Here is a 27,674-nt window from a genome sequence, read left to right on the forward strand (position 1 = left end):
CTTGTCTGACTACACACGACTCAAAAACCCGCCCAGTGTGTGTGTGTGTGCGCGCGCACAGAGGCGGGTTTCCCTCTTCCGAGGCCTGGCCTTCCTTCCTCCTCCAGCAGCCTCGAGGTGCAGGGGGCCCTCGGGGCATCTGGTGCAGCCTCCCTGGAGCCTGCGAGGTAAGTGACAGGATTTCTGGAGGTCTTCCCCCCGTCTGTCCAAAGGGGAGAGCTAGGGTCAGAAGAGGGCGGAGAATCTCTCTGAACTGCAGTTTTCTGGGTTGGAGGCAGAGTGAAAGTGAAAGTGACAGAGTGGACACGGCTTAAGATGCAGCTTGTGACTCTCTGCAGTGGGGGCTCTGCGGGGGCAGGGTCTTTGGGCTTTTCCATTTCACGTGGAGAGGTCAGATCTTGGTCCGAGCTCAGCCAGGGAGCCTCGTTCCCCAGAACATGCCTGGTTTAGCCCCTGGAGCCAGACCCTCTGCAGGCCCCCAGACTTACATGCAGCCTAGGCTGAAACAACCGGAGCCTGCTGAAGTCACCTGCCTGTGCCAGGGTTGACTTTGGCCTTGTAACACGGAGGCTGCTGTTTCTGCACAGTTGGCCCAGTGATCCCTATGAGGGGTCAGCTGTTTTTGCTGGTCTGAGCCATCCTGGCCCGAGGCTGATGCCTGTTGAGCCTGTTCCTGTGCCCCTTCTCCACGCTGCACACAACTAAATATCCCGACTCTGCACTTGGGCTTGGGGCTCAGCCGTAGAGCGGCGTGAACTTGAGCTGTCGCCCGAGTACTGCCCTTAACTGGAGTCCAGTCCACACACACAGACCCTGCCCTTGCGGGCAGTGGTGTTTTTATCTGGAGCTCGCTGGCCCATCAGGTGGCTGCTACTGGGGAGGACAACTGCTGAAAACCATTTTTATGGACTGAACAGAAAACAATTCCAGACAAGCAAACTTTTGCAGGGCCGCTTTCTCACGTAAGATAATGACAAAAGTGCACAATATCCAGTGTGTTTATTTGTGCCTCTCAACACTCCTGTCTCTCAGCTGAGCTGATCGTGACAGCTCTTGTGAAATCCAGCCCAGGGGGCAAACCACGCCAAGCTACAGGCAGGCGGCTGGAGAAGAGGGGAGCCCACCAGACAGGCAGCTGGACTCTCAGCACGTTGGCCAGGGGCTGAGGGGTCCTTCCCCTTGGCTCCGGGAGGAACTCTGCACTGCAGGGCAGCTCCAGGAAGGCTACAATTCCTGGACACAACCCTATTCCTAGTACAGCCCACCTGGCCCCAACCATTCCTCCTCCCCAGACATCCAGGAGTCACACGCCCAGCTGGGAGTGGGGCCGCCACCACTGACTGCCCTGCTGTGACGTAACAGCAAGAAGCCTGCAGGGGCTGTTACCCCCAACTCACTGTATTCATCCCCCAGCCGGGGGGAGCCTGGCGGGGTGTATGCTGCACGTCCGCCTGCTCGCCCGCCAAAAGTTGCTGCTTTGCGGATGCTCATGACCCTGAAGAAGAGTTCAAAGCTCGAGGTGGAGAGGAGCAGCCCCCACCAGCCAGCAGCAGGGCAGAGGGAGCCCTGCCAGCAGAATTCCCCTCTCTGCCCCGCCCTGCCCTGCCCTGGGAATTGTAGCCTTCCTGGAGCTGCCCTGCAGTGCAGAGCTCACCCAGAGCCAGGGGGAGGGACCCCTCAGCCACTGCAAAGCTCGGTGTTTTCTTACTGCCCTCTACGTGTTTTTACGGACTGGTCCAACTGCAGCTCTTTTTTACAGACCGTCAGTGAATTTACTGGCAGTTGGCAACCCAGTGCAGCCTCCTTCCCTCAAGCTAGGCCATGGCTACTGTTAGAGGGCTTTTCCTTCACCCCCTTCCATGAGCAGTGGGTGAAGGGAGGTCCCCAGCCCTGCCCCTTTTACCTGGGCCCTGCCCCCACTGGAGCCATGCCACCTACCCCAGCACAGGGAGGGCAGGTGGTGCATGTCCCCAGCCTCAGAGCAGGGAGGACAGGCGTTTGGGGGGAGCAATACTCCGGCCTCAGTACACCTATAGCAGGCGTTCTGGGGATGGAGAATGGATGGGGCCAGGCTGGTGGTTTGGGAAGGCAATGCCTTCCCTTGCCTAGCATACCCACCGCTCCTGCCCCCTCACCTGAATCTTGTCACACAGAAGAAAACAGAAGTCCGAAATGCAGGCCATGTGATGTTTATTGAAGGGCTCTACCAAATTCACAGTCCATTTGGGATTTTTAAAATTGTAAATGTCATGATTTCAGCTCTTTATATCTGGATGTTCACGGTGTTGTAATTGTAGGGGTCCTGGCCAATGAAATAGTTGTGGGGGGAGGGGGGCGTTGCTGGCCGTGCACTATCTTCAGAGCTGGGCAGCAGGACAGAGGTGGCTGCTGGCCGGGAGCCCAGCTCTGAAGGCAGGGCTGCCATGGCATCAGCACAGAAGGAAGGATGGCATGGCACTTCTGTGCTGCAGCCTGTGAGTTGGGCTCTCAGTCAGCAGCTGCCACTGTCTGGCTGCCCAGCTCTGAAGGCAGCAGCACAGAAATAAGGGTGTCATGGTACAGTATTGTCATCCTTATTCCTGTGCTGCTGCTGGCTGGGTGTTTCCTTCCATGCTGGGCACCCAGCTAACAGCTGCTGTTGTTTGGCTGCCCAGCTCTGAAGGCAGCAGAGCAGTAAGGTAGGCAGTGCTGTGAACTTCCTAGAATGACCCCTCCACACTGGCCCCACAACTCCCTTTTGGGTCAGGACCCTTTAGATACCAAACCTGGACCTTGTTGCTGCCAGCTCTGGCTAGGTCTACACTATAGCCTTTTTTGGAAAAACGGACGCAAATTGCGCTCCACAAATTTGCGTAGCTTTTTCCAATTGCTTTTCTGGAAGAGGCTTTTCCGCCATTTGGCCCCATCTAGACGGGGCCCCCATCTACACAGGGCCAAATGGTGGAAAAGCCTTCTCTTTTGGATGAGCCCTTATTCCTCATAGAACGAGGTCTACAGGGCTCCCTGAAAGAGCGTGTTTGCTCTTCTGCAAAAAAAAAAAAAAGCGTAAGAGCAAATGCGTTCCCTGGATGTGGTGGAGTTTTTCCGGGATATGTTATGGTATCCTGTAAAAACCCCGCAGTCTAGACATACCCTCTGTGAGGCAGAAGGGTTACGTATGCATCTGAGGATCACATTAGCTCTCTGGCCACAGCATCACCTTGGGAGCTTGTGTTCAGCATATTATCCACCGTGACTCTCAGATCTTTTTTGGAATCTCTGCTTCCCAGGATAGAATCTCTCATTCTTTGTTCCAGGAGGTATATACATTTAGATTTCACAATATTCAAGCACCTGTTGTTAGCTTGTGCCCAAAATACTGAGAAATCCAGATCACTTTGAGTCAGAAACTTCATTATTTGACCACTCCTCTAATTTTTGTCACCTACAAATTTTATCTGTGATGATTTTATGTTTCTTCCAGGTCACTGATAAAAATTTTAAATAGTTTAGTGGCAAGAACTGATCCCTACTGGAACCTATTGGAAACGCTTGCTTGAGGACGATCCTCTGTTTACTGTCACCTTTTGGGACCTATCAGTTAGCTAGTTAGAATCCATTTACTGTGTGTCGTGTCAATCTTATATTGTTCTGGATTTTAATCAAAATGCGGTGTGATATCAAGTCAAACACTTCACAGAAATCTAATAATATTCTTATCTTTGTCAATCAAAGTGGTAATGTCATCAAAAAAGATGTTGGGTTAATCTGACAGGATCCACTTTCCATAAATACACATTGACTTGCATTAATTACATTAGTCTTTAATTCTTTATTGATTGAGTCCCATCTCAGCTGCTCCATTATCTTGGTGGGACTGATGTCAGGTTGAATAGGAATAAGAAATCCTCCGGAAAAGGCTTTATTTTCCGGAGAATAACGTCTAGACTGGCGCTTTTCTCCGGCCTTTTCCCAAGCTGGAAAAAAGCGGCAGCCATGTTAATGCAAATACTGCGGGAGATATTTAAATCCCCCGCGGATTTGCCTATTCCAACGTGCTACTTTAGCATCCCTTTTCCGGAAGGGATGCCAGTGTAGACGTAGCCTATGTGTACATTAAACAGAACCGGCCAAGTTTTTTGGTGTTCAATTCCCAGGTTGCTGGAGTAAGAAAAGGTCTCCGACACAGCAACGGTCTGTGTGAAAGTGCACAACTGGGACAGGAGTGCCACCTTCACTAAGAGGTATTGCACAAATATTTTATTCTTGTAAAAATGGTTGCTGCACCCTCTAAGTCTGTGGTTCTCAACTCGTGGTCCATGGTGACTTTTTCGGTGGTCCACAGGAACATTGTCCAAAGTCACATGGTGTGACTACCATAGAGAAATTTTGGGCCAGCGTGACCGGGAGTTACCCAAATCTGTCAGCACACGCAGTCAGATTTCTTTTGCCATTTGCATCAACTTATATGTGTCAGACTGGATTTTCATGTTTGTTGCACGTTCAGTCCAAACAGAGGAATCGGCTTGCAGTGAAAAGCGATATTCATTGTGCATTATCAAGTATCATTCCAAACATTGAAAGCTTGTCAGTGAGAAGAGAATCTAAAAATCTGTTACTAAGAAATCAATTTCAAACCAAAATGTTCGCTGTCTGCTCTTTTTTATCATGTCTCAAAAAGGAGGTGGTCCAGGAAATTCTTTTGATTGGTCCATGGACTGAAACGAGTTGAGAACCACTGCTCTAAGTCAAGGGTAGGGAACCTCAGGTCTGCGGGCAGGATGCAGCCCCTGGCTTGCCTGGATCTGACCTTGAGGCTCAGGGCTCCCCCCCAGCATTGGGGAGCCTGTGCTGGCGCTTCAGCCCTTCCCCACCCACAGGGCTGGAGCACACAAAATCTACGAACCTGGGCTCCCCTACGCGGTGGTGTGTGAGGGGAATGGGGGGGGGGGGTGTCTTTCTCCTTCTCAGTCCGGGGCCACGTCAGTGAGGTTATGTTTTATTTTTTTGCTTCTCACTTGTGTGCAGCCCCCCGACTGATTTTTCTGTGGGTCAGCGGCCCCTGACCCCAAAAAAGGTCCATTCCCCCTGCTCTAAATCCTTCCTCTGCAATGTAACACAAATGGTAACGGGCTAGAAACATTCACTTCCATTTGGGAGCGAGGGCACGCTGTCCAACGCTGCTGATTTTCTACAGTCTGTAGCTAAGGGCCATGATCCTCAAAGGTCTGAGAAGTTGTCTACATGGGGAAATGTACTTGCATCGTTTTACCACTGTAGTTATACTGGTATAACTCCCATGTGGACACCCTTATTCTGCAATAACTCTACTGCCTTTTTACATCCCTCGGCAGTAAACATAATGAATGCCCCATGTTGCTTAGAAAAGAGGAGACTAAGGGGGAGATGATAGAGGTCTATAAAATCATGACAGGTATGGAGACAATGAATAAGGAAAAGTTATTTACTTGGTCCCATAAAATAAGAACTAGGGGCCACCAAATGAAATTAATAGGTAGCAGGTTTAAAACAAACCAAAGGAAGTTTTTCTTCATGCAGTGCACAGTCAACCCGTGGAACTCCTTGCCAGAGGATGTTGTGAAGACAAGAACTTTAATGGGTATCAAAAAAGAGCTAGATAGATTCATGGAGGTTAGGTTAATCAATACTTATTAACCAGGATGGGTAGGAATGGTGTCCCTAGCCTCTGTTTGCCAGAGGCTGGAAATGGATGACAGAAGAGAGATCACTTGAAGGTTCCCTGTTCTGTTCATTCCCTCTGGGGCACCTGGCATTGGCCACTCTTGGAAGTCAGGATACTGGGCTAGATGGACATCTAGTCTGACTCAGTATGGCGCTGGCACACAGCCAAGACAATGTAAAGGGGCCCTAATGTGAAAAAAACCCAGGCCTTATTGACAAGCCTTTTAAGAGGCCATTTTAAGAGTGAATAGAACTCATGAACTAATTAACAGATGTACTTGCAAGTCGTCAGAAAATTCAAGCTTTATTTTGCGACTGTGGACTGAAAATCGGAGGTGGGGACACATTTTCATACAGAACGTAGAGATCAGACTCTAGATTTAAGGGCAAAATTACCCAACTGTGGCTAGGGCTGCTCCTCCATCAAGCAGAACAATAAACCTGGAGACGGAAGTGATGTTGCCTGTCTCCTATGTATATTTCCCTCTCCCTAGACTTCTTGGCGACGCAAGAGCCCAGGGTGACTAAAATGGCTTCCAACCAGCGGCGTGCAGTGAGCGACGGTGCGTGAGAGCAACGGGCTTCTCTTCTCATGAGCAAGGCAGCGCTGCCCCATCCCAGATAGCGTCTCCTGGGAGAGGCCGGGACTAGAATAGCGGTGAAACTGTAACCTCACCAGTCCCTGCAGCGCCTCCTGCAGGGAGAGGCTGGGAACGCAGTTGTGGCGCACTCCCTCCCAGGCAGTGCTCCTATGTATCTGGAGTAGCTGTGAGGTTGGGTGCTAGTTATCCATGGCTGGCTATGGACCCCCCCCCCCCCATGTGCTGTGGTGCCTAAGAGCTGCTCTTCTCTACAGGTGACATTCACGCCTTCAGAGAGCACCTGGGTAATTTTACCCCTGGGGAGCTGATGAGGCTGAGTGAGCACTTCCGCCCTGACTTGGTGTACGTCATCGAGAACGACATCCTCACTGTGCTGCAGGAACTCACCGCCAGGCGCGTCCTCACTGCTCAGCAGGCCCAGGTAGGGCTCTGCTCCTTGACCAGGCGTTCTGGGACCTTCGAGGGACCCATGGAGTTGGTGTGTGCAGTTGGGTTCCTTGTTGGAGACGCAGGAGGGCCAGGGCTGGCCAGAAGGCCCAGGGAAGTGTAACAGCAGATACCAGAAACCTGAGCAAAGGGAAATACAGTGTAGATGAGCACCCAAGCCAAGTTGCAGAGATCTGCCCCCTAGTTCATGCACTCGTAATTCTTGGTTAAGTGTAAGATCTCTTGCTCTGGACTGGCCCCCAGCTAGCGTCTGGTGGGAAACCATGTTCTTCAGCCACTTTGCAGCTTTCAGGCATCCCCAGGAGTGAGCAGGTGCAAGATTTTGCACGCTGACCCTCTGACAGGCACCCCTTAGTGACTGAGGGCATGTGCGCAACTTTCTCCACCCAAACTGTCTTTGGGAGTGTAGGTGTCCCGGATGTGTTTTTGGGGGTTGTGTGTGGGGGTGGTCCTAGCCCAGGGACCCTATAAGTAGCAGTTGCCTGCTCACTATTGCTGCTGTCTGCTGCTACCTTTCTCCCTGGGCCACTTCCCCAAGAAACTGTTCTATCCAGCCCTCACTTTCAGGGCTGTGAGTTCAAGTTCTCACTTTCCCCCATCCAGGGTTCTGTAATTGCTATAGTCTTATTAGCCGCTGGGTCTGGAGTTCAGTTCACACTCAACACTGTCCTCCCAGTCAATCCCCAGGTCTGACTGGATCGCGCTCCAGTGAGGAACTGCCAGGCCCTGGCCCAGCAGCTTCTTTTATATCAGCCTGCTGGGCCCTGATTGGCTGCCAGAGAAGCAGCCCCTCTAGACTGCTTGGAGGACCTATTTTCTGCTCTTCTCCCTGGGGCAGCGTGGGGCAAGGCCTCCAGCAGAGTGTGTCAGGCCTAGTCCACCCCGTCACAGGAGGCCAGAGGGCTCTCAGCCTGTCCCTCCATTTTAGGCCCCTTGGCATCCACTCATCATGCGTCTCTACTTCCAGGCATGCAGGGAACAGAGTTAACCCCTAATGACACTTCGGGTTGGCAAGGAGAAGGCTTTGTATGAACGATACCTGCCCTGACCAATGCAGCACAGCCCCCATCCTGCACTGATGTGGGGACTAATGCAATGGGAAGTCACACACAAACTCTGCTACAACAAAATGCTGGCACCTTTACTTCCCCACTCTGCCCCGGCAGACCCTCTTGCTGCTTTTCTACCCCGGGGCCAGCTGCTGTGTCGGTCCCTTTTAAGCAGTGGCCCTTGGCCATAGGGTGTTATGTCCCCCACCCTTCTGATTCCATTCTAGCAGCCATGGCAGGCGGCTTCTGACTCCCCCACCTCTTGTGTCCCTCTGGGGTGTAGGGCTACAGTGACTGGGAGAAGAACCACGACTCAACCAGAGCTGCAGAGGGGCTAGTGGGTGACATTTTGGCCAAGAGCTACGCTGCAGGACTGGAGCTGTGGACGGGTCTGTTTGCTCTGCAGAGTCGGTGGGCTCACCCCAACCTCCATGGGATGCTGGATGAAATCATTCAGAATGGTAACGTATCCAACAATACAGGCAGGGTGGTCTAAGGGAATCATATGGACAGGTGACCAGAGAGCTGGGGAAAGTGAGTGTGAGCCAGAGAACTGGACACAAGCAGGGAAAAGAAAGAATCTGTACAGACGATGGAACCACGTTTGGATGGATAAGGAGCCTTAGAGAGATTGCTGGGTGGAGAGCAGCTCCTACAGTGCAGGAGAACAGCAAACAAATGGTCTGTAAATAGAAGGCTGTGTCCCAATGTTCCCTCTAATTTTTTTCCATCCACATGCAGAATGAATTTTGTTTTTTGCACCGACACACACACAGCTGTGCACCACCAATAGAAAGCTCTGCTGCCATCTGTGGGTGCTCTGCTGATCAGCTGGGTGGCATTGAAATCGTTCCTGGTCAGCCTCCCAAGCGCTCAGCTTACAGGGAACACTGCCGTGTCCAGATCTCAGACACACGGCTTCAGGTCTGCACCAGGGTGGGAGCTGGTTTTACCCACGATGTGGAGCTGCACCCAGGATCCCTGAGGTCTCTCTCATTGCAGAGGAAACAAGATTCAGTTGTAGCACACAAAGGGACACTCAGCCTTGCATGACTGAGGTAAAACTACAATCCCAGATTAGTGCAATGTGATGATATGAGGGCCGTGTATGTCTCAATAACCCATGTCGCATAACAGCCCAACCTGCATGCTCTGTCTCTTCTAGGTCAAAATCTGTTAAAGGAAAATCTCCTGAATGAACACGGACACACGCTTGAAGCTGAACTGAAAGGTACCGTGACGGAATTAAACTGTATGTAACTGTAGCAACACTTCCTCCATGTTCATGCCAATAATGGGCTCAGTCATGCTTTCTGGGCACTGATCTGAACTGGGGTTGGGACTGCTCTCCAGTGGTCTGAGGAGACACCCCAGCAAAGGTGCTTCAGTCCCCCTCTGTAACCCAATGCCTTCCCTTTCCCCCAGAGCCAGGCACTCCCAGCCTCTCTGCTCTAACCCAATCCCCCCTTCTCCCCCAGAGCCAGGCACCCCCATCCTACCCCACTCTAATCAAGTCCCCCTCCCCTTCCCTAGAGCCCAGCACCCCCAGTTCCCTCCTCTCCCACAGAGCCAGGCACCCCCAGCTCTAACCCAATGCCTGGGTCCCAGAGCCGCCGTTGCCACCACACGCTTCTCCCTCCAGGCACTGGGGCATGTGCGCAGAGCGGCCGGCCGTGAGCAGTCCAGGTGCACGGTTCAGAACTACCAAGAGCCGAAGTTCTTTAAGCAAAGAGCCGCATGCGGCTCGAGAGCTCTGGGTTGCCCACCCCTGCTCTACAGCTTGAGTTATAAAGCCAGCTGGTTCTCAGCCTAGGTTGCAGAGGGCTCTTGATCTTATCTGTTGCTGTGGTCTAGGTACCACTGCATGGGACAGTGAGCCACACTAGGTGTGTGGGGGTATGTCTACACTAGCCCCCTAGTTCGATCTAGGGAGGCTAATGAGGGTGACCGAAATTGCTAATGAAGCACGGGATTTAAATATCCCACGCTTCATTAGCATGTTCCCGGGCGGTCGCCATTTTAGAAATTGACTAGCCCGAAGTAACTGCCCGCGTCTACATGCGGCAGAGAAACGGGATTCCGAATTAAAGCCCTAAATCGAATTAGCTGGTAAACCTCATTCCAGGAGGAATAACAGCTAATTCGATTTAGGCCTTTAATTCGGAATCCCATTTCACTGCCGCATGTAGACGCGGGCAGTTACTTCGGGCTAGTCAATTTCTAAAATGGAGACCGCCCGGGAACATGCTAATGAAGCGTGAAATATTTAAATCCTGTGCTTCATTAGCAATTTCGGTCACCCTCATTAGCCTCCCTAGATCGTACTAGGGGGCTAGTGTAGACGTACTCTGGGTTACACGAGTGCAAGTTTGCGTTAACCAGAAAATATTCAATATCTGCCTCGGCGAAGGGAAGAGCACAGTGAGGACAGAGCCGTGAGATCAGAGCAGGGGCTTGTCTGTCCAGGTCTGCTTGTAGATTATAAAGGAGAAGAGAAGTCTCTCTTTTCTGGCCTGTGCTTCTCTCCCCAAATGCATATGGTGATGAACAGTTGCAGGGCAGGTCAGGAATGGGACAGAAAGACAGAAATGGGATAAGAGATAATGCATCCCGTTTCTGCATTCCAGCTTGCCAGGAAATGCACAAGGCCAAACTCCGCGATCTCACAGGGTTGATGAAGGAAAACAAGACCCCAGGGCAATCTGAGGGGGAGATTTTCCCCATCGCTAGCCGCTATGTGGAGCTGAAGGTGGTCTCAGACCGTCATTTCATGAAGCAGACCCACCAGGAGCACGAGGCCCTGGCCGCGGCGGGGGAGCTGAATGAATATCGCCTCCAGAGGAGAGTGAAGAGCGAGCTGGAACGTATCACCCCTGACCGGCTCTTCCGCTGGTGCACTCGCTCCCGCCGGGTCCCCCTGTCTGTGATGGTGAGCGGAGTAGCTGGCGTGGGCAAGACGACTCTGGTGCAGAAATTCATCTTTGACTGGGCAGTGGGGGAGCACTACCAGAAATTTGCCTTCGTTTTCTTCTTCAAGTTCCGGGACCTGAACACTGTTGGTGAGAAGAGGAGTCTGGAGTCTCTGATCTGTCAGACATATCCGCTCCTCAGGGACAAGCTCCCAACAGTCCTGGAAGACCCTGAGAAGCTGCTTTTCATCTTTGATGGCTTGGATGAGAGCCAGACTGATTTGCCACTGAGGAGAGGAGAAGCCCATGATCTGTGTCTGAAACCTGGGGATGTGAAGCCCATTTCTGTGATTGTTGCCAGCCTGGTGAAACAGACACTGCTGAAGGGCTGTTCTGTGCTGCTGACCAGTCGCCCCAGCAAGCTGGCCGGTCTGGAGGCTGGTGTCTTCCACCGAGTGGCCAATATTGTGGGCTTCCTCGCCAAGGAAAGGGAAAGGTACTTTTCCACGTTCTTCCGAGATGAGCGCGTCTCCAGAGAGGCCTTTGCATACGTGCGGGACAGTCAGGTTCTGTACACGCTGTGCTACAACCCCTCTTACTGCTGGATCACATGCACGGCCCTGAAGCCCTGCTTCACCGCCCAGGCAGGGAAACCACAGTCTGCCCCCAAAACAGTGACCCAGCTCTTTGTGAGCTACGTCACCCATATTATGGCCAATCACACCCAGGAGCGGCCTGAGGCCCAGAGCATGCGAGATACACTGACACGCCTGGGCTGCCTGGCCGAATATGGCATCAAAAACCACATTCTTGTCTTTGATCTGAAGTATTTACGGGATTTCAAAGTGGAGTTTTCTCCATTCCTCACCGGGTTCTTGGTGGAGAACCCTCCAACTGATAACTCTTCCCAGGTGACCTATTCCTTCCTTCATCTCACCATCCAGGAGTTCTTTGCTGCCCTTGTGCATTACCTGGATTACAAGGAGGACAGGTTCAGAGACACAATGGCTAAAGCCAGGACCTGTAAAGAAGGTGACTATGAGATCTTCTCTCGCTTCCTGGCTGGGCTCTCCCATCCTGCCACCCGGATGCCCCTGGAGAAATACACGGGGAAGTTCTCTGCAGAGGCCGCTCGCCAAGTTATTGGGTGGCTCAGCGAAATGAACTATGAGGAGCTGCAGAGCAGAGAGGAGCCCAAAGGGAAGAGGAGGCTGATGAACGTTTTCAATTTGCTGTTTGAATCCCGGAACAGCCAACTGGTGCGTGACGTGGTTGGCAAAGACCCCCACCTGGACTTCTCAGACTTGTACCTCATGCCAGTGGATTGCACCGTCCTCGCTTACGTGCTGAAATGCTGTGAAGAAATAGGGCGCCTCACTCTAGAGTCCTGCTTCATCCAGAACGAGGGCCTGGAGAGACTCAGCCCGGAGCTGCACAAAGTCCGAGAACTGAGGTGAGAAAAGAGGTTGTGTGTAAAGTTTAAAGAAATCAGGGACTGGTCATGTCAGTGGCCCCTAAACATGGTGGTGAAGAACAGGGGTTTGCCCCAGTATCCTGAGACAGAGCAATTTCCCTCCCTCGCTGAAGTGTAGCCGCACTCTAGCAGAGCAAGCTGCATTTCAGTGCTTGTCTTTGTCCATGGGACCAGTGTTCCCCATAAGCTAAGTAATTGGGTGGCCTCCCCATAGAGATTCCAATGCAGCCCAGCTGATCAGCAGAGCACCCACAGCAGGCAGCATGAGTTTCTCTTGGTGGTACACATATGCAGATGCTTTGGTGCCCATAACAAAATTTATTCCACACATGGACGGAAAAAAAATCAGAGGGAACATTTCGTGGGCCCCAGTTCTGCTTGTGCCCAGTACTCACACTGGATTCAGCAGGAGCTTTGCGGGGACAAGAAAGGCAGGTTCAGGTCTGAGACTTTGGGAGGTGGCAGGATGAAAAGTCGCCTTGCACTAACTGCGGTGCAAGCGAAGGTTCAGGTCCAGCTTTCCCTCTGCAAGGGAGGATGGGTTTGTGGTAAAAGCTCAAGGCTTTGGCTGGCTCTGCCAATGACTCAATGTGACTCTTTTCAAGTCATTTCCTACTTTCTGAGCCTCAGTTTCCCCTTCTCAAAATAGCAACATTGAGGCAGGAGGTAGTGGGAGGGCTGGTCGCTAGGGAATTTCACTGATCAGTGTCCATTGGGCATTTTAGGATCCTCAAGTGGAAGGAGATGGGGAAATGCATAATGCCATTTGGTTGGACCTGGTTTCATTCTCTCGTGGCTGTCTCAGGCTCTCTGGGCCGGAGATGGTCTTGTGAAGGCTTAAGCCCCTTGGCAAGTCCCAGCAGAACCCCGGAGTCCTGAGCCAGTCTGTATCAAGCTGGTCCCCGGGAGTGAACAGAGAACTCAGCCCAGGGGTGCAGCCCTCGATCCAGCCTCACACAAACTGGCCCAGAGGCTCCCAGGAGCCTTGGTCCTGAGCAGCCATGCCCTATGGGAGGGGGCAGGCTCCTGAGGCTGTATTCCTATGGGTAGACCCCACCCTGGGAGGACTGTCACCAAAGAGACCCTGCCCAGAGCTCTGCCTCCTGCTTGCTTACAGCTGTGGAGCGACACCGTGCCGTGTGTGGCAGGGCATCGCTCCGGATGTTGCCGTGAGCCTGTGAGGACCATGCTGTAGGCAAAGGTAGCCGGGAGGGGAACCAAGGGAGGGGGGTTTGAGGAGGTGCTAGGCAGGAAGGGAGTCAGAGCAGGTTTCGGGGCCCTCTGAGGGTCACCAACTTTTTATTCCCGCAAAACCAAACCTCCTAGTCCCACCCTTTCCCCTGTGCCACACCCCTGCCCATCCTTTCCCGGAGGCCCCACCTCTGCTCATTACATCCCCCTCCATCCGTGTCTCACTCTCCCCTGCCCTCACCCACTTGCCCTGGGCTGGGACAGGGGCTTGAGGTGTGAGCAGAACAGTCCCATCCATTGGATGGTTTCAGGCAGTTGCCCCAGGCCCTATGCTTTGGGGGGACCCTGCGCTTCAGGGGGATGGGAAGCCTTATGGGGAGCAGCACAACCGGCCCCGCTTCACTCTACTCCATCTCACCAGCTCCTGGTGTCACTCGGGAGAGAAGGGGTCGGGGCATTTGGGGAAGGGGAAGAATGGGGCAGGGGTAGGAAGAGGTGGAACAGGGGCATGGGTTTGGGGGAAGGGGCGAGAGGCAGAGGAGGGGCAGGAAGAGGAGGGGTGAGGCTAAGGTCTGAGGCAGAGGGGGAGTTGTCCTGGGCCCTGCATCCTCTAGTGATAGCTCTGGGGGTGGGAGAGGCTGGGGGTGGGCGGGCTGCGGGATTCAGAATGTAGGAGGGGGCTGTGGGTTGAGGCAGGGGCTGGGGTGTGGGAGGGGGCTCTGGGGTGAGCGTTCTGGGGTGGGGCCTGAGGATGAGGTGTTTGGGGTGCAGGGTGGGGCTCTGGGTTTGGGGGGAGTTGGGATTGGGGATTGGAGCTTGGGGTTGGGGTTTACTTCAGGAGGCTCTTGGTCAGTGATGCAGCAGGCCTAAGGCAGGCTCCCTACCTATCCTGTCTCCACCTTGCTCCCCAGCAGCGAGCAGCAGGTTCGGCTCCTAGGCAGGGATGCCAGGAAGCGCCACATACCACTCTTGTCCACAGGTACCAGCGCCACAGCTCCCTTTGGCTGCGGGTCCCAGGGAGTGCAAAGCCAGTGCTGGGAGCTGGAGTGGGCCGTGTGGAGTCCCTTTGCTTCCCACTCAGGAGCCAGGCCTACTGGCTTCTTCCAGGGCACAGCATAAGTGGAGACTAACCTGCCTTAGCCCAGCATCGCTGCCAAAAGAACTTTCAGCGGCCCGTCAGCGGGGCTGCCAGGCTCCCGTTGATCTAGCACAAGGGCCAACAGTGGTGAGGCCGTAGCTGCATGGGCTGCGTTTGCACAGTCTGTGTTTTTGCTGCCTGAGCTTCCGAGACCACAGTCAGCTCCGGTACGTCGGACTCTGAGGCTATGTCTAGACTGCAGGCTTCTTTTGGAAGAAGCTTTTCCAGAAGAGATCTTCTGAAAAAACTTCTTCCGAAAGAGAGCGTCTACACAGCCAAAGCGCATCGAAAAAGCCATCTCCTATTTCGAAAGGGAGCATCCACACTGAATGGACGCTATCTCTCATGTAAGCTGTGATTACTACAGACGGAGTGGCCACTGGGACACCTGTGCTTTTTCCTCTTTCCTCTTCTTTCGAAAGAACTCCCTCTTCCCCATCCACACACGCCTTTTTCCCAAAGAGCTCTTTCAGAAAAAGGCTTCTTCCTTGTAGAAAGAGGTTTACCAATGTTGGAAAAACCCCTCTGGTCTTTCAAATTTTTTTTTCTGAAAGAACACAATTGCAGTGTGGGTGTAAGTGAAGTTTTTTCGGAAAAACGGCCCTTTTTTCTGAAAAAATTCTGCAGTGCAGACATACCCCGAGGCACAGAGAGGACTCATGGATTGGATAGGGAGGAGGAGCAGAAAGATGTGATGGGTGTGGCACAGAGGTAAATGAGGCAATGCAGACTGAACAAACCCGCAAACCCACCATTGCACAATTTGCACAGTGCGTCCAGCCTCCCAAACCCACCGCCGTTGCTGATTGGTCTCTGTATCCAGCCTGAAACACTTTTTTCTGCCGTTTGCCCCCAGTCTCCTGGATAACTATCTGAAGAATCCTGCCATCAAGGAGATCGGCAAGGCCCTGGTGCTCCCGAATTGTAGGATCGAGGCTCTGAGGTAACTGCGTGGTCGGTGTTGTACGAGAAATTCAGTGTCACTCGTTTTCAAATGTTTTTCATGTGCTGAAGTGTCATGGGGCCAGCTGCCAGGGCACATGGCGGGGTGAGGTACCCTGGGGGCTCTGCGGTTTGGTCCTGGGCCATTTTGGTTTTGTTGTACCACTGAGCGGTTGCGGGGCTGTTCAGTACGTGGATGGGAGATGTCTGGGGAGGCCGCAGGATGCAGCTGGGTAGTGGTGGTGGTGATGTGGAACTCGGCTCTTTCAACCGTGGAGTGAGCTCTGGCCCAGTGTCCTGGCTGCGGCCATGTGACGGTGATGTGAAATCTAGCTCCCCGACTGCTTGTGGTCTCTAACGAAGCCTTGGCTGCTCATTCTGCGTGCAGCAACTAGGGATGTTAAATATCGGTTAATTGACTAGTCGATTAACCTCCTGAATGGTTACTTGACTATTCTATAGTTCCTGGGGGCGGGGCCAGCAGCCAGCGTACTCCAGCCCGACTCCTGAGAAGCCCTCTGCCACTCAACGTTGCTTCCTCTGTATCAGAGGGAGCAGCGCAGGGTGCCAGGCTGGAACTGGTCCACGAGGGGAGCCAGTTTAAAAACCGGCTCCCCTCACAGACTGGCAGCCTTTCACCCTGCAGAGTGGCAGCAGCCTCTGTCCAGGTGAGGTCTGAGCTTCCAGACATGGCATGAGCCAGGACAGCGCCGCGTTGCCTGCCTGCTTATCTCCTAATACACTAAACACAGAGCCACAGCAGGGGTAGGTCCTGGACCCATTGCAAGCTAGGACTGAGCCGGGCTCTTGGCCAACCTGCTAAAAATTTAGTGGTGGGAGGGAGATGCATGTAGTCTATAGCGTTAACCTATAAGCTTTTGCTTATCTGTTAACCAGTTAATCAACTACACTATTACATCCCCTAGCTGCAACCCATCCTCCCGGGACTCCCTCTGGCTCAGGGGCCTGTCTGGCTCTCCTCCCTGCCGAGTGGGCTCCTCAGTTTGGTAGCGCGGTTTGTGCTTTACCCCTCTCCACCTCCCGGTGCCTGGTGTGCCACCCCACAGGGCTGCTAGACCCTGCAGGGCCAGGGAGTGACAGGGTGAGTTTGGGACTAACCCAATGTCTCCTCCTTGTAGCTCAGACCCGAGTTCACCATGCTTGCCCCTCCTCCCCCATGGCAGTGGAGTTGACTGTATGTGTGTGATCATGCAATATCACACACCCCTGGGACTGGGTTTGGTTGCATCGCAGCCGGTCCCCCTACTAGAGTCCAGCAGACGGAATCAGATTCCAACATGCAAACTCTTTGGCTTCCAGTAGCTCTGAAGTGCAGAGCAAGAGTTAAAGTTCCCTAAAGGCTAATGTAACCTTCTGCTTCTGCCTTATTCCTCCCCTGGGGATCCTGATTCCTGCCCTCTCTGCAAGCGGCCTCTTTATCCTATCGCCATCTGTGTGTCATTCATTTGGATGGTTCTCCTCCAACGTTCCCTGTAAGCTGAGCACTTAGGTGGCCACCCAGGAGAAATTCAAATGCCGCCCAACTGATCAGCAGAGTGCCCACAGTCGGCAGCCTGTTTCTCCTGGTGGTGCACATCGGCACATGTCTTGGTGCACATAATAACATTTATTCTGCACATGGGTGGAAACATTTGGAGGGAATATTGGTCTCCTCCCTCCTGGCCGGCTGATTGTCCTCTGGGCCTTTCTCCCATTGTGTGTCTCACTTATTCCCTTCCTACCTCGGTTCTGATCTGCCTGCTTATTTCCCTGTGGTCTGTTCTCCTCTTTCTTCTCACTCATCCTCCTTTTGGCTTTGACACTTTCGCTTTCCTCTTTAACTTTTCCTGTTTTTCTCTTGCATTCATTTGGCTCCTTCTCTCCTTGCCTGCTCTCTAGCCTGGGGAAGAACATGTTCACGGAAGAGTGCTGTGCAGACCTGGCGTCTGTCCTCCAGAACAACCGGACCCTCCTGAGTCTTGACCTTAAGAAGAATAAACTGGGGAATAGGGGCCTCTCCTACCTCTCCAGGGTGATTGAGTCCACAGAGTGCAAGCTTCAAAAATTAGTGTAAGTATCAGCCTGCCAGTGATGCCTCTGCTCTAGGGGCTTTCCAGGCTGTTTGCTTTTCCCCTTCAGACACTTGTGCTGGGCTGCCCCTTCACTCATGTCCTGGCATGAGCCTCATTTCAGTTTATGTCGGAGAGGGTGACACGGACACGAGGATTCACAAGATTGCAAAGAATCTTGTGAGGTTCGCACCACAGGCTGGTCCCATCTCCTGTGGCGCAAACTGCTCCAGGGACGGGAGAGGTCTCAATCTGCCCTTCGCTGCCCCACGAGAAAGCTCAGTTACATTTGCACCGCTCGGAAATCCCAGGCCCAGGCATCTCAAGATGCTGATTACGTCTGGGCTCCAGAAGCAAACTGCTTTCCAGAAAAGAGAGGTCAGGCTTGTACTGATCTTGTCAGCACAGCAGGGAGTGGAAATGGAGGGGTTTCTCAGCACGCAGACCACCGGCCAGTTATAGGACTAGCAGGAATTATTTCTGGGAAGTTCTGTGACCTGTGCTGGGCAGGAGGTCAAACCAGATGATCGCAGTGGTCCCTTCTGGTTTTAGAAGCTAGTGGATTAGGTGAAGTGTCCCTGCTAATATGGATGCAGCCCCCCGGGCCAGCTTTACAGTGGTTAAACCTGCCTGACTGTGTCATACATGACGAGCTTCGCAGGGGGAGAGGCAGAGGGAGGCAAAGCAGTGTGGGCCAGGAAAGGGAGGATGATGGGGAGATCGGCAGCCGGCCATAGACAGCCAGACAGGGAGGAAACCCCTGTCAGTGCTGCCCTGCAGCCTGTCGCTAAGGTTTGTGTCTGATGCTCCGCTGCAGCCTCCAGGGAACCGGTTTGTCGGATGAATCCTGTGAGAGCCTCTGCTCGGCTCTCTCCAAAAACTCCAGCCTCCGGCACCTGAACCTGAGCGCCAACGTTTTCACCGATCGGTGCGCTGAACACTTGCACTTTCTGATCCTGACGTCCCTCAGCCACGTCGAGCTCAGGTAAGGCGCCCCCAGCTCACCCCGCAGGGCCGACCCCGCGCATTGGTTTTCTTTTCTCCTCTCGTGACGCGAGCTCCCTCTGCCGGGCAGGAGAGGTTGAGAGAGAGAGAGAGAGAGAGAAGCATCATGGGGCTGGGAAGAGATGCCTGGAAGCCCAGGGAACGGATCCAGTCCTGGTTGATGGGGACCAAAGGTCACTGTCGCCCCACGGCTGGTTGGTGACTCAAGTCACAAAGTCTGTGTCTACACTGCGGTTTTTTTGCGGAAGAGGATATGCAAATGGCACGCTCATTTGCATATCTTCTGCTGATTCTTTTGGCGGAAGAGGTTTTGCCGCTAAAAAGCCCCGTGTAGACGGGGCCATTTGTCGGAAAAAAACCCCTTTTTCGCAACCTCGATATTTGAGGAATAAGGGATCTTGCGAAAAAGGGTTTTTTTTCTGACAAATTGGCTTTTTAGCGGCAAAACTTCTTCCGCCAAAAGAATCGGAAGAAGATATGCAAATGAGCATTTCATTTGCATATCCTCTTCCGCAAAAAAAACCCCACAGTGTAGACACAGCCTCAGTTCTGATGCTCTTTGTCCGCTCCCCAGTGGACAACTCTCACATCACAACAGTCAGTGCCCGCACAGACATCTCTTATCCCAGTCTGCTGGCAATGAGAGCAGAGACGAGGTGGGTCGTGGAGCCTGGCTGGTGCTCTCAGCACTGGAAGGGTCTTGCCAGGTAAGCGGTGGCCGGTGGGGCCATGAAGGCTTCCTGTGCTGCGCTTGTCCTGGGAGTCTGCCAAGGAACCAAACTCGGGTGATGTCCGTTCAGCACGGCCTGAAAACCACCCCTCCCCCACAACTATTTAAAGAAGCGAAACGCTTGTCATTGGTGTTTTTCTTTTCCCGAGGGAGCAGCAGCCTGCAAAGGAGCGGTCGGGGCTGAGCTGGCGTGGCGCAGCAGTGGGCAGAACTGTGGAGTGAGAGTGGTGGGAGCTCGGGAGGAAGGGCGATGGGCGTCCGTTGCTTCGGATTTAGAGGGTTTTTAGGGGGTCAGTGCAAGACGTCAGTGACCTCAGTGGCCAACCCCCAATTGGGAGGAATTTGGCAGCTTTCCAGGGCTGCGTGGACATCACATTGAAGGGGTTTCTTCTGCTTCGATCAGAGGGACTTGAGCTGATGGGCTCCTGACTGTTCCACTCTGCTGCTTTCTGCCCTTCCTGCTTTCCAGTGACCACATCTTGAGTTTTATACCCCCTCCCAGCCTGTGGTGCCTTCCCAGCCCTGTGCCTCCCCAGTTGGTTTGGAATGCAGCCAGAGTTGCCTGGCTGGCCAGACAATTGGACTCCATCGCTCCTGTCAAGGTTGCTCCCCACACTGGCACTACAAATGCAGAAGTGGGGTGTGATGGACCGGGCCGGGTCTGGGCACAGTTGAGGGCGTCCGCTCAGGGTGAATTGCTCAAACTCAGGGCTCTTTATAGCCCCAGACTGGAGGCCCTTCCCAAATAGGCCACAAACCAGTCGCACAGAGTACTTCAGCTGCCTACCTGGCCTGCCAGAAGCCTCACGAACAAACCCCCTCAGACACACCAGCCCTTTCTATGCCCCAATCAGCCCCAGGCCTAACACACACAGAGGAGGGGTTTTAGAACCCAATCTCACCTACCCCGAACGGGTTTTTCTGGTCCCGAGAAACCAGCCACAGTTCCCAGGTGTGTCTTTGGCATTTAGAGATCTATTGTCCTTGGAGCCTCACTCATCAGCATAGCCATTGAGCAAACATTCCTGGCACTTTGCTCTGCCTCAGGCAGAGAATTTTCCAGCATCAATACGGAGTAAATATTTATAACTCCACATACAGATATTATACAAATATATGAATAACATCTACAGAATCAGTAGAACATAAGCTTTTATGTGACACCTCACATGGCCCCCTTTGTATACATTTTGGGGGCAAATACCCCCCCAAGGGTGCAGCAGTGATCTGGCTGCTCCCCTTAAAATCCAGTAATGTGACATGGGGGCCCTCAAAAGCACCCAGAAACCTTATCTCTACCAGCTTTGGTACAAAAACTTCCCCCCCCAAATCCTAATACCCAGATTTTGGAGAATATCCACTGCCATCATCCAAGTAATTCCATGAAAAATCAGGGAAAGGATCACTCGGGAAATCTCATCCCTAAGGTAAAACTAGGATGCCAAAATGAACCAATACCAGTTGGTTAGAAAAAGAAACAAACTTTTATTATCAAAACAAAACTACAGTTGCAAGCATAGTAAAGTGGGTAGATGGAAAGAGCCATTAATTGATAAAGATTCTCAGGGAAACCCCTCTGGGCTAACTTAGTTACAAAGAGAAAAAAAAAAACCCCACTTAACAAGCTCAGACATTATTTCCAAATTCCCAAACCAGGAAAAACAACAAATCCTGACGGATTATCTAAACTTTGCTCTACTTACACAGTATAAGAAGTCTTTTCTTGGAGAGAGACAGGCCTCCTATCTCCCTGTTACTTGGAAGAAAACTGCTCTGACTTAGACAAAGGAGGAAAAAGATAAAAATTCCTTTGCCCCAGTTTGAAATCCCTACCTTCATTGCTATTTGCTGACCAGATACCTGGCTAGGGATAGGAGACATAGTTAATCCCTTAATCCCCAGGTGCTGGTCAGCACTACTGATTATGACAGCTCCCCTCCCCTGTGTAGACCAGTTGCCTCTCAGATCCTCCCCCTCCCGTCTCTCCCCAGTGCTGCTCCGGCCCAAAGCGCTGCCCTTGTTCCTTGGCAGGGTGGTTCCAGAACTTGGATATTCCACTCACCTTTGTACTCCTCTCTGTTAACGCAGTCCCAGGGCCCTGGGAGGTGTGGGCTAGTCTGAGGGGAGAGCTTTAGAGAGCTGCTTCTGTAGGGAAGAGGACAAAAGGAGGCCCTGGAGGCTGCCTTCTGAGGGCAGGAGTCTCAGGGTGGGATTTGCAGCAGGAACCCACCTTGCATTCACCCCTGCACTGGAGCCTCCTTCAGTTATTGTCCCACAAGCATGGCTGGACTTGGCTCCCTACTTTGCAACTAAGTAAGACTTGGTGATAGGTCGTCATCAAGATCATCTGATTATGCTGATACCTGACCATGGCATCAGTGTGTCTTTTGACCCTAAAAAAACCTTGTTTGGGCCTGCTTTTTAACTGTGGAGCATGATACAGCAATGTTATGCAGTGGAATCTCATAACTTTACATACAATGTTGATCCACATATGTTACCAGGATAATAATGTTCAGTAGATTATGTATTTTCTAATAATACCTCTCAGGGCATACTTTGTACAAAATGTATCAGTCTTGTAAAAGTGGTGAACAATAATGGTGTAGACTTGTGCCAATGGGTCTCTGTGTTTTCTACAGTGCCAAGCATGCTGTCAGAGGGGATACCAAAGAACAATAGTACTTGATCTTTCAGTGAAAAGAGCTGTTCTCTTACAGCAGCAACAACGAGGGATATGAAAAAGAACTACTACATCTTAGAGATTGCAGAGTTCTTTGTATAGAAACTAATCATGGAAGAAAGATATTCCATGTCTCTGTGGCCCTGGGGAACCAGTGTTATTCCTATAGCAACAGGATAGTGCTGCAGACCAGGGTTGCTGGGTAACAAGTGGAAGGATTATGTAGTGGTTGTGATGCTAGCCTGGGACTTCAGAGATCAGCATTCATTTCCTTGCTGTGGCATAGGCTTTCTATCAGCATGTCACTTAGGGTAAACTTCAAAAGCTCACAAGTCCCATTTAAAAAAAAGACTCCGTGATTCTTAGGTTTTGTTGACTTCCATGGAGACTTAGGCACCTGAGCTATGTTTGAAAATGTAAGTTGGGATCCTAACTCACTTTGGTGTTTTTGCTAATTTTACCCTTAGAACTTGTCTAGGACAGTGAAAGTGCAGCACGCTGGGGCATATACCTACAGTGCACCAGTGTGCCACACACTGTCTATGCTGGGGTGGGCAATAATTTTTTGCGGGGGGCTCTGGAAGGGGCGGGGCCTCAAATGGAGAGGTCAAGTATCAGAGGGGTAGCCGTGTTAGTCTGAATCTGCAAAAGCGACGAGGAGTCCTGTGGCACCTTAGGGTACGTCTAAACTACATGCCTCTGTCGGCAGAGGCATGTAGATTTGTTTGTTCAGCAAAGGCAAATGAAGCCGTGATTTAAATGATCGCGGCTTCATTTACATTTACATGGCTGCCGCGCTGAGCCGACAAACAGCTGATCAGCTGTTTGTCGGCTCGCGCAGTAGTCTGGACGTTCCCCCTGTCGACATCAAAGCCCTTTGTCGGCAGCCCCGTTATTCCTCGTGGAATGAGGTTTACCGGGGCTGCCGACAAAGGGCTTTGATGTCGACAGGGGGAACGTCCAGACTAGCGCGCGAGCCGACAAACAGCTGATCAGCTGTTTGTTGGCTCAGCACGGCAGCCATGTAAATGTAAATGAAGCCACGATCATTTAAATCGCGGCTTCATTTGCCTTTGCTGAACAAACAAATCTACATGCCTCTGCCGACAGAGGCATGTAATCTAGACACAGCCTTATAGACTAACTGAAGTGTAGGAGCATAAGCTTTCGTGGGCAAAGACCCACTTCGTCAGATGCATGTCAGACGAGGTGTGGCCAGAATGCTTCCGGGCTTCCCCACCCACAGACCATGATTGGTATGGGGTGGGGGAGCGCCTTTGCCCCCCAAGCTCTCCCTAGGCACCCATGCCCCTGGCAGTGAGATGAGACTTCCCGTGCTTCCCCACCCCCAAGCCAGTCAGGGCCTGGGGATGGGGAAGCACACGGAGCCTCCTCCCGCCCTGCCAGGAGCGCAAGGCGCTTTCAAGTGCTGTGCACTCCTCACAGGGCGGGGCTGGGAGGAGGGAACTTCATGCACTCCCCCTGCCCTTGACCAATCAGGGCTTGGGGGCAGGAGAGTGCACAAAGTCTTCTCCCGCCCTGCCAGGAGCACGTGGCACTTCGAAGTGCCACATGCTCCTGGCAGGGCAGAGGAAACTTGGTGCACTTCCTCCCCACCCCCAGGCCCTAATTGGCCTATGGGTGGGGGAGCGGCAGGGCCCCCACAGCTGGATCAATCCACTTGGATCCAGCCCGTCGAGGCCCTTTTGCCCACTCCTGGTCTATGCAGATCCTACTACTGTGTGCTAAAAGTTCCTCAGTGCACATGGAGGGGCTCTGCTTTGAAATGGGTGTAGCTCAAAGTGCACAGGGAACGTTGAGCAGGCATTGGCAAGGTTCCCGTGGACAGTCTGTGCCCAGCAGGCTAGTGCACCATTGATTACACCCACCTTGCTGCGCACTCACTGATCTTTTAGACAAACTCTTAGTCTCTCTAGGCCTGACTTCCCCAGTTGCAAAGTGGAGCTGAGGACTTGCCTGCCTCCTTGGGGTGCTGCACGGAGAAATACACTAGGCTGAGAACGGAGCCGTACAAGTACCTAACGGAGAGAGCAATAGCAGAGTCCTGTTTGTGATATGCGGTACCAGAGGGTAACCCTGGGTATTTCCTCTTTGTGTTCTAGGCTGGGCTTGAACGACTTCTCTCCAGAGGTGGAAAAGCAGCTGAAGAGCCTGCAGAGAGAAGGGCAGATCATTCATTTTTAAAGAACAGCTGTTCCATGGGGTGAAAGTAGCAATCGACTGGAGAGAGACACTGCCCGGGGCTGTGTCTACAGCCCGTGATTCAGTGTGGAAGGTGACCCAGCCGAAGATGAAAGCACTTTACATAAGGCATGTAGGGGCACACGGCAATGAAACTGGAGCCAAAGTCCTCTGATGGATCTGCTGAGCTGGGCACGACGACTCCTACTGGTCCATGCCACACATCCCCTTCCTCCTGGTTCGCGAAGGAAGTGGCATGTGGCAGGCAAGAGGCTGTGGGGAACCTGAAACAGCAGCCGCATGCCAAGCAGGGAGCTACAGTGAAGCTGAATTCAGAGCAGAGTTCCCAGGAACCGCATGTGCAGAGCCATATGTGGACCCGGCCTTGACTGCCCAATATAACAGCAGATGCAGGTCTGTGTGGGACTTAGGGAGGAGCAGCAGTGGCTGGGCAGAAACCCAGCACAGAAGGACCCCGACGACAGACACTGAGCCTGGCTTGGAAACCTACAAGTTCTTGTTTGCTTGGAACAGAGACAGACTGGAGCGGCACGAGGCAGGAAGAGCCCTGACTCAATTGGACTGGCCCAGGGGTCCAAACATTTACTGTTACCACTCCCTTTAAACTCTGTACTTAGCTACAACCTTCCCTTTCCAAATCCATGTTGCCAACATTTCTAAAGCATTTCCCTTCTCTCCATGAAAATTATTGTCCCCTCTTTCTACTAGTAAACACATTCAGCTGTGGAAGGACCCCTGACTTCCTGGCTACAAATCCAATATTTTAAAAAGTCTCCTGAGTCTCTTGGCCTTTCCCCAGAGTCAAAGCAAGTTCTGTTTGAACATCCGTTTTTCTTGGATTTTGGTGGCAGATGACAGGTTAGATCATGTTGGAGGATAATAAGGTGGTAAGTAACAGTCAACATGGATTTGGTAAGAACAAATCATGTCAAACTACTATCCTTCTATGACATAATAAGCTGCCTTATAGCTTGGGAGGAGAAGCTGCAGATGTGGCATATCCCTTCTCATAAGCTAAGTAGGGAAATACATCCAAGAGGAACCTACTATAGGGTAGGTACCCAATTGGTTGGAAGAGCATGCTCAGAGTCGTGATCAATCAAGATGGAGAGGCATGTTGAGTGGGGGCCCACAGAGATCTGTCTTGGGTATGTTTCTATTCAATATCTTCAGAAATGATTTGGATGATGGCATAGAGCGTACCCTGGAAAGCTTGTCGACCATACCAAGCTGGGAGGGGTCGCAAGTGCTGTGCAGGACAGGGTTAGAGTTCAAAATGATCCGGACCAACTGGAGGAATGGTCTGAAATACACAGGATGAAATTCAGGCAGGACAAATGCAAAGTGCTCCCCTGAGGAAGGAGCAATCAGTTGCACACATACATGGGATGTGACGCCTGAGGAAAGAGTACGGTAGGAAAGGATCTGGGAGTTATAACGATTAATATTAAACATGAGGCAACAATATTAAAAAAAAAAAAAAAAGTGAAGACCATTCTGGAAAGGCGCCATTTGGAGAGGGCCGGGGCTGGCTCCAGCCAAGCGGCCTGGGACTCTGCTTTTCTTCTTCTTCCCCTGAACTGTGTCATCACCCATCAGGCCTTCTTCGATGTGGCTTACTATTAGGTGATCTGCTGCAGAATGAACCATGGTTCATTCTGCAGCAGGTCACCTAATAGTGGCTAAAAATATAGACCAGTCCCCCCAAGCCTCTGAACAGCAGAGATTTCAGGGGAACTACAGATGGAGAGTGGGGCAAGAGGCTGGTGATTAGAGAGGGGACTGGAGGGGGCTGGAACGGCAGCTCCCCCCAGCCAAAGGGAGGGAGAGACCAGTGTCTCCCCTCCACTTCAAAATAGCCAGCACTGTGCTTTTCAAGTCGGGGGCTATGTCTACACTGCAGGCTTCTTGTGCAAGAACTTTTTGCGGAAGAGATCTTGTGCAAGAGCGCATCCACGCTGCTATGTGCTTTTGCACAAGAGAGAGTCTACACAGCCATGGACGCTTTTGTGCAAGAAAGCTCTGATGGCCATTCATAGAATTGTCATCAGAGCACCTGTGCTTTTTCCAATAGGGATTTCTTGTGCAAGAAACCTCTGTTGTCCAATAACTCTTGAGCAAAAAGGCTTATTTCTTGCAGAAAGAGGAATAACTCTTGCACAAAAAGCCCTGTCTTCTGACAATCTACTATACTTTTTCCTTGTGCAAAAATGCACTTATAGTGTGGACGCTCCACGAGTTTTTGTGCAAAAATGGCCATGCTGTGTAGACGTACCCACGGTGATCACCTACAAGTGGGGGAGAGGGGTTACTCCCACAAAGGCCCAACATTCAGAAGGCAGAAGCAAAACCCTGGGAAGCATCAAGCCTTCTCCCTCTCCCAGCCCCCAAGAAAGACACCTCGTGATTTTAAACTATCTGTGGGTTTTTTGGATTCTGACTCTCGAATCCACCGCAGCAGGCTGCACATCAAACACTGAGTTTGTTTTGCTGTTTCACTCTAAGGAAAGGACAGAGCTGAACTGCTCCCAGCCCCAGAACTGGCACCCAGCTCCGCAGTCCCGAGAGGTTCTTTACACGCTGGGTGACGTGTGCGCATGGAAATAGCAGCAGAGGTGTATGCCCTCCTAGAGCTGCCCGCTGGGCTAAGGAGATGCCCTGATGTCTGATTTGTGTCCATTTATTCTTTTGCGCAGAGCCTGTCCGGTTTGGCCAGTGTGCGCGGCAGCGGGGCATTGCTGGCACATGATGGCGTGTGTCACATCAGTGGCTGGGCAGGTGAACGAGCCCCTCAGATATGTAACGTAAAGCAATTTTGCCTCTCTCAGTATACACGCCTCCTCACCAGGGCTGTGTCTACATTGACACCCTTTTCCAGAAAAGGGATGCTAATGAGACACTTCGGAATTGCAAATGCCCTGGGGATTTAAATTTTCCCCGCGGCATTTGCATGAACATGGCTGCCGCTTTTTTCCAGCTCGGGGCTTTGCTGGAGAAAAGCGCCAGTCTAGACAGGTATCTTGCAGAAAATAAACCCTTTTCCGGAAGATCCCTTATTCCTGATTTTCAGGAATATATCTGTCTAGACTGGCACTTTTCTCCGGCAAAGCCCCGAGCCGGAAAAAAGCGGCAGCCATGTTCATGCAAATGCCGCGAGGAAAATTTAAATCCCCGAGGCATTTGCAATTCTGAAGTGTCTCATTAGCATCCCTTTTCCGGAAAAGGGTGCCAATGTAGACACAGCCCAGTTGTTTGGAGTGGGCCACTTCCTCCCTGCCTGAACTGGCCCCATTAGCACCGCTCCTCCACTTGATAAGGTAACTCCCTGCTTTTCATGTGCTCGTCTAGTTATGCTGCCTTGGTCATTTCCTCTCTATGCAGCTTACAAAGTGGGTTTTACCCAGGAAAGCAATGCTCAAATCAACCTGTGAGCCTACATCTACACTGCCGGCTTCTTGCACAAGAAGCCTTTTGCGCAAGCGTTTTTGTGCAGAAACTTTTGTGCAAGAGCATGTCCACACCTCAAAGCA

At 52.1% G+C, this 27,674-nt stretch overlaps 1 protein-coding gene across 2 annotated transcripts; it reads left to right on the forward strand.

Moving 5' to 3' along the window:
- Positions 1-105: 105 nt before the first annotated feature.
- LOC102459692 (NACHT, LRR and PYD domains-containing protein 3-like) lies at positions 106-27,051 on the forward strand. Of its 2 annotated transcripts, none has more exons than XM_075908042.2 (11): positions 106-167; positions 4,137-4,223; positions 6,177-6,245; positions 6,539-6,705; positions 8,064-8,241; positions 8,946-9,011; positions 10,408-12,142; positions 15,349-15,435; positions 17,334-17,504; positions 18,321-18,488; positions 24,045-27,051. In XM_075908042.2, exons 3-11 carry the CDS (start codon positions 6,212-6,214, stop codon positions 24,124-24,126), a joined length of 2,688 nt encoding a protein of 895 aa, XP_075764157.2. In that variant the 5' UTR covers positions 106-167; positions 4,137-4,223; positions 6,177-6,211; the 3' UTR covers positions 24,127-27,051. The 2 variants fall into 2 exon arrangements, with proteins under 2 accessions (XP_075764157.2, XP_075764159.2); XM_075908044.2 differs by having other exon boundaries at positions 8,064-8,169.
- The last annotated feature ends 623 nt before the right edge of the window (positions 27,052-27,674 follow it).

This window comes from Pelodiscus sinensis, chromosome 22 (genome assembly GCF_052426305.1).
Source record: "Pelodiscus sinensis isolate ZL-2025 chromosome 22, ASM5242630v1, whole genome shotgun sequence".
Lineage (NCBI taxonomy): Eukaryota > Metazoa > Chordata > Testudines > Trionychidae > Pelodiscus > Pelodiscus sinensis.

Excerpts from the sequence above, each read along its gene's own strand:
- LOC102459692 (XM_075908042.2), top strand. The coding sequence starts at position 6,212 with ATGGCTTCCAACCAGCGGCGTGCAGTGAGCGACG. Across the intron at positions 12,143-15,348 it reads CACAAAGTCCGAGAACTGAG|TCTCCTGGATAACTATCTGA; the intron begins GTGAGAAAAGAG and ends GTTTGCCCCCAG. Across the intron at positions 15,436-17,333 it reads TGTAGGATCGAGGCTCTGAG|CCTGGGGAAGAACATGTTCA; the intron begins GTAACTGCGTGG and ends CCTGCTCTCTAG.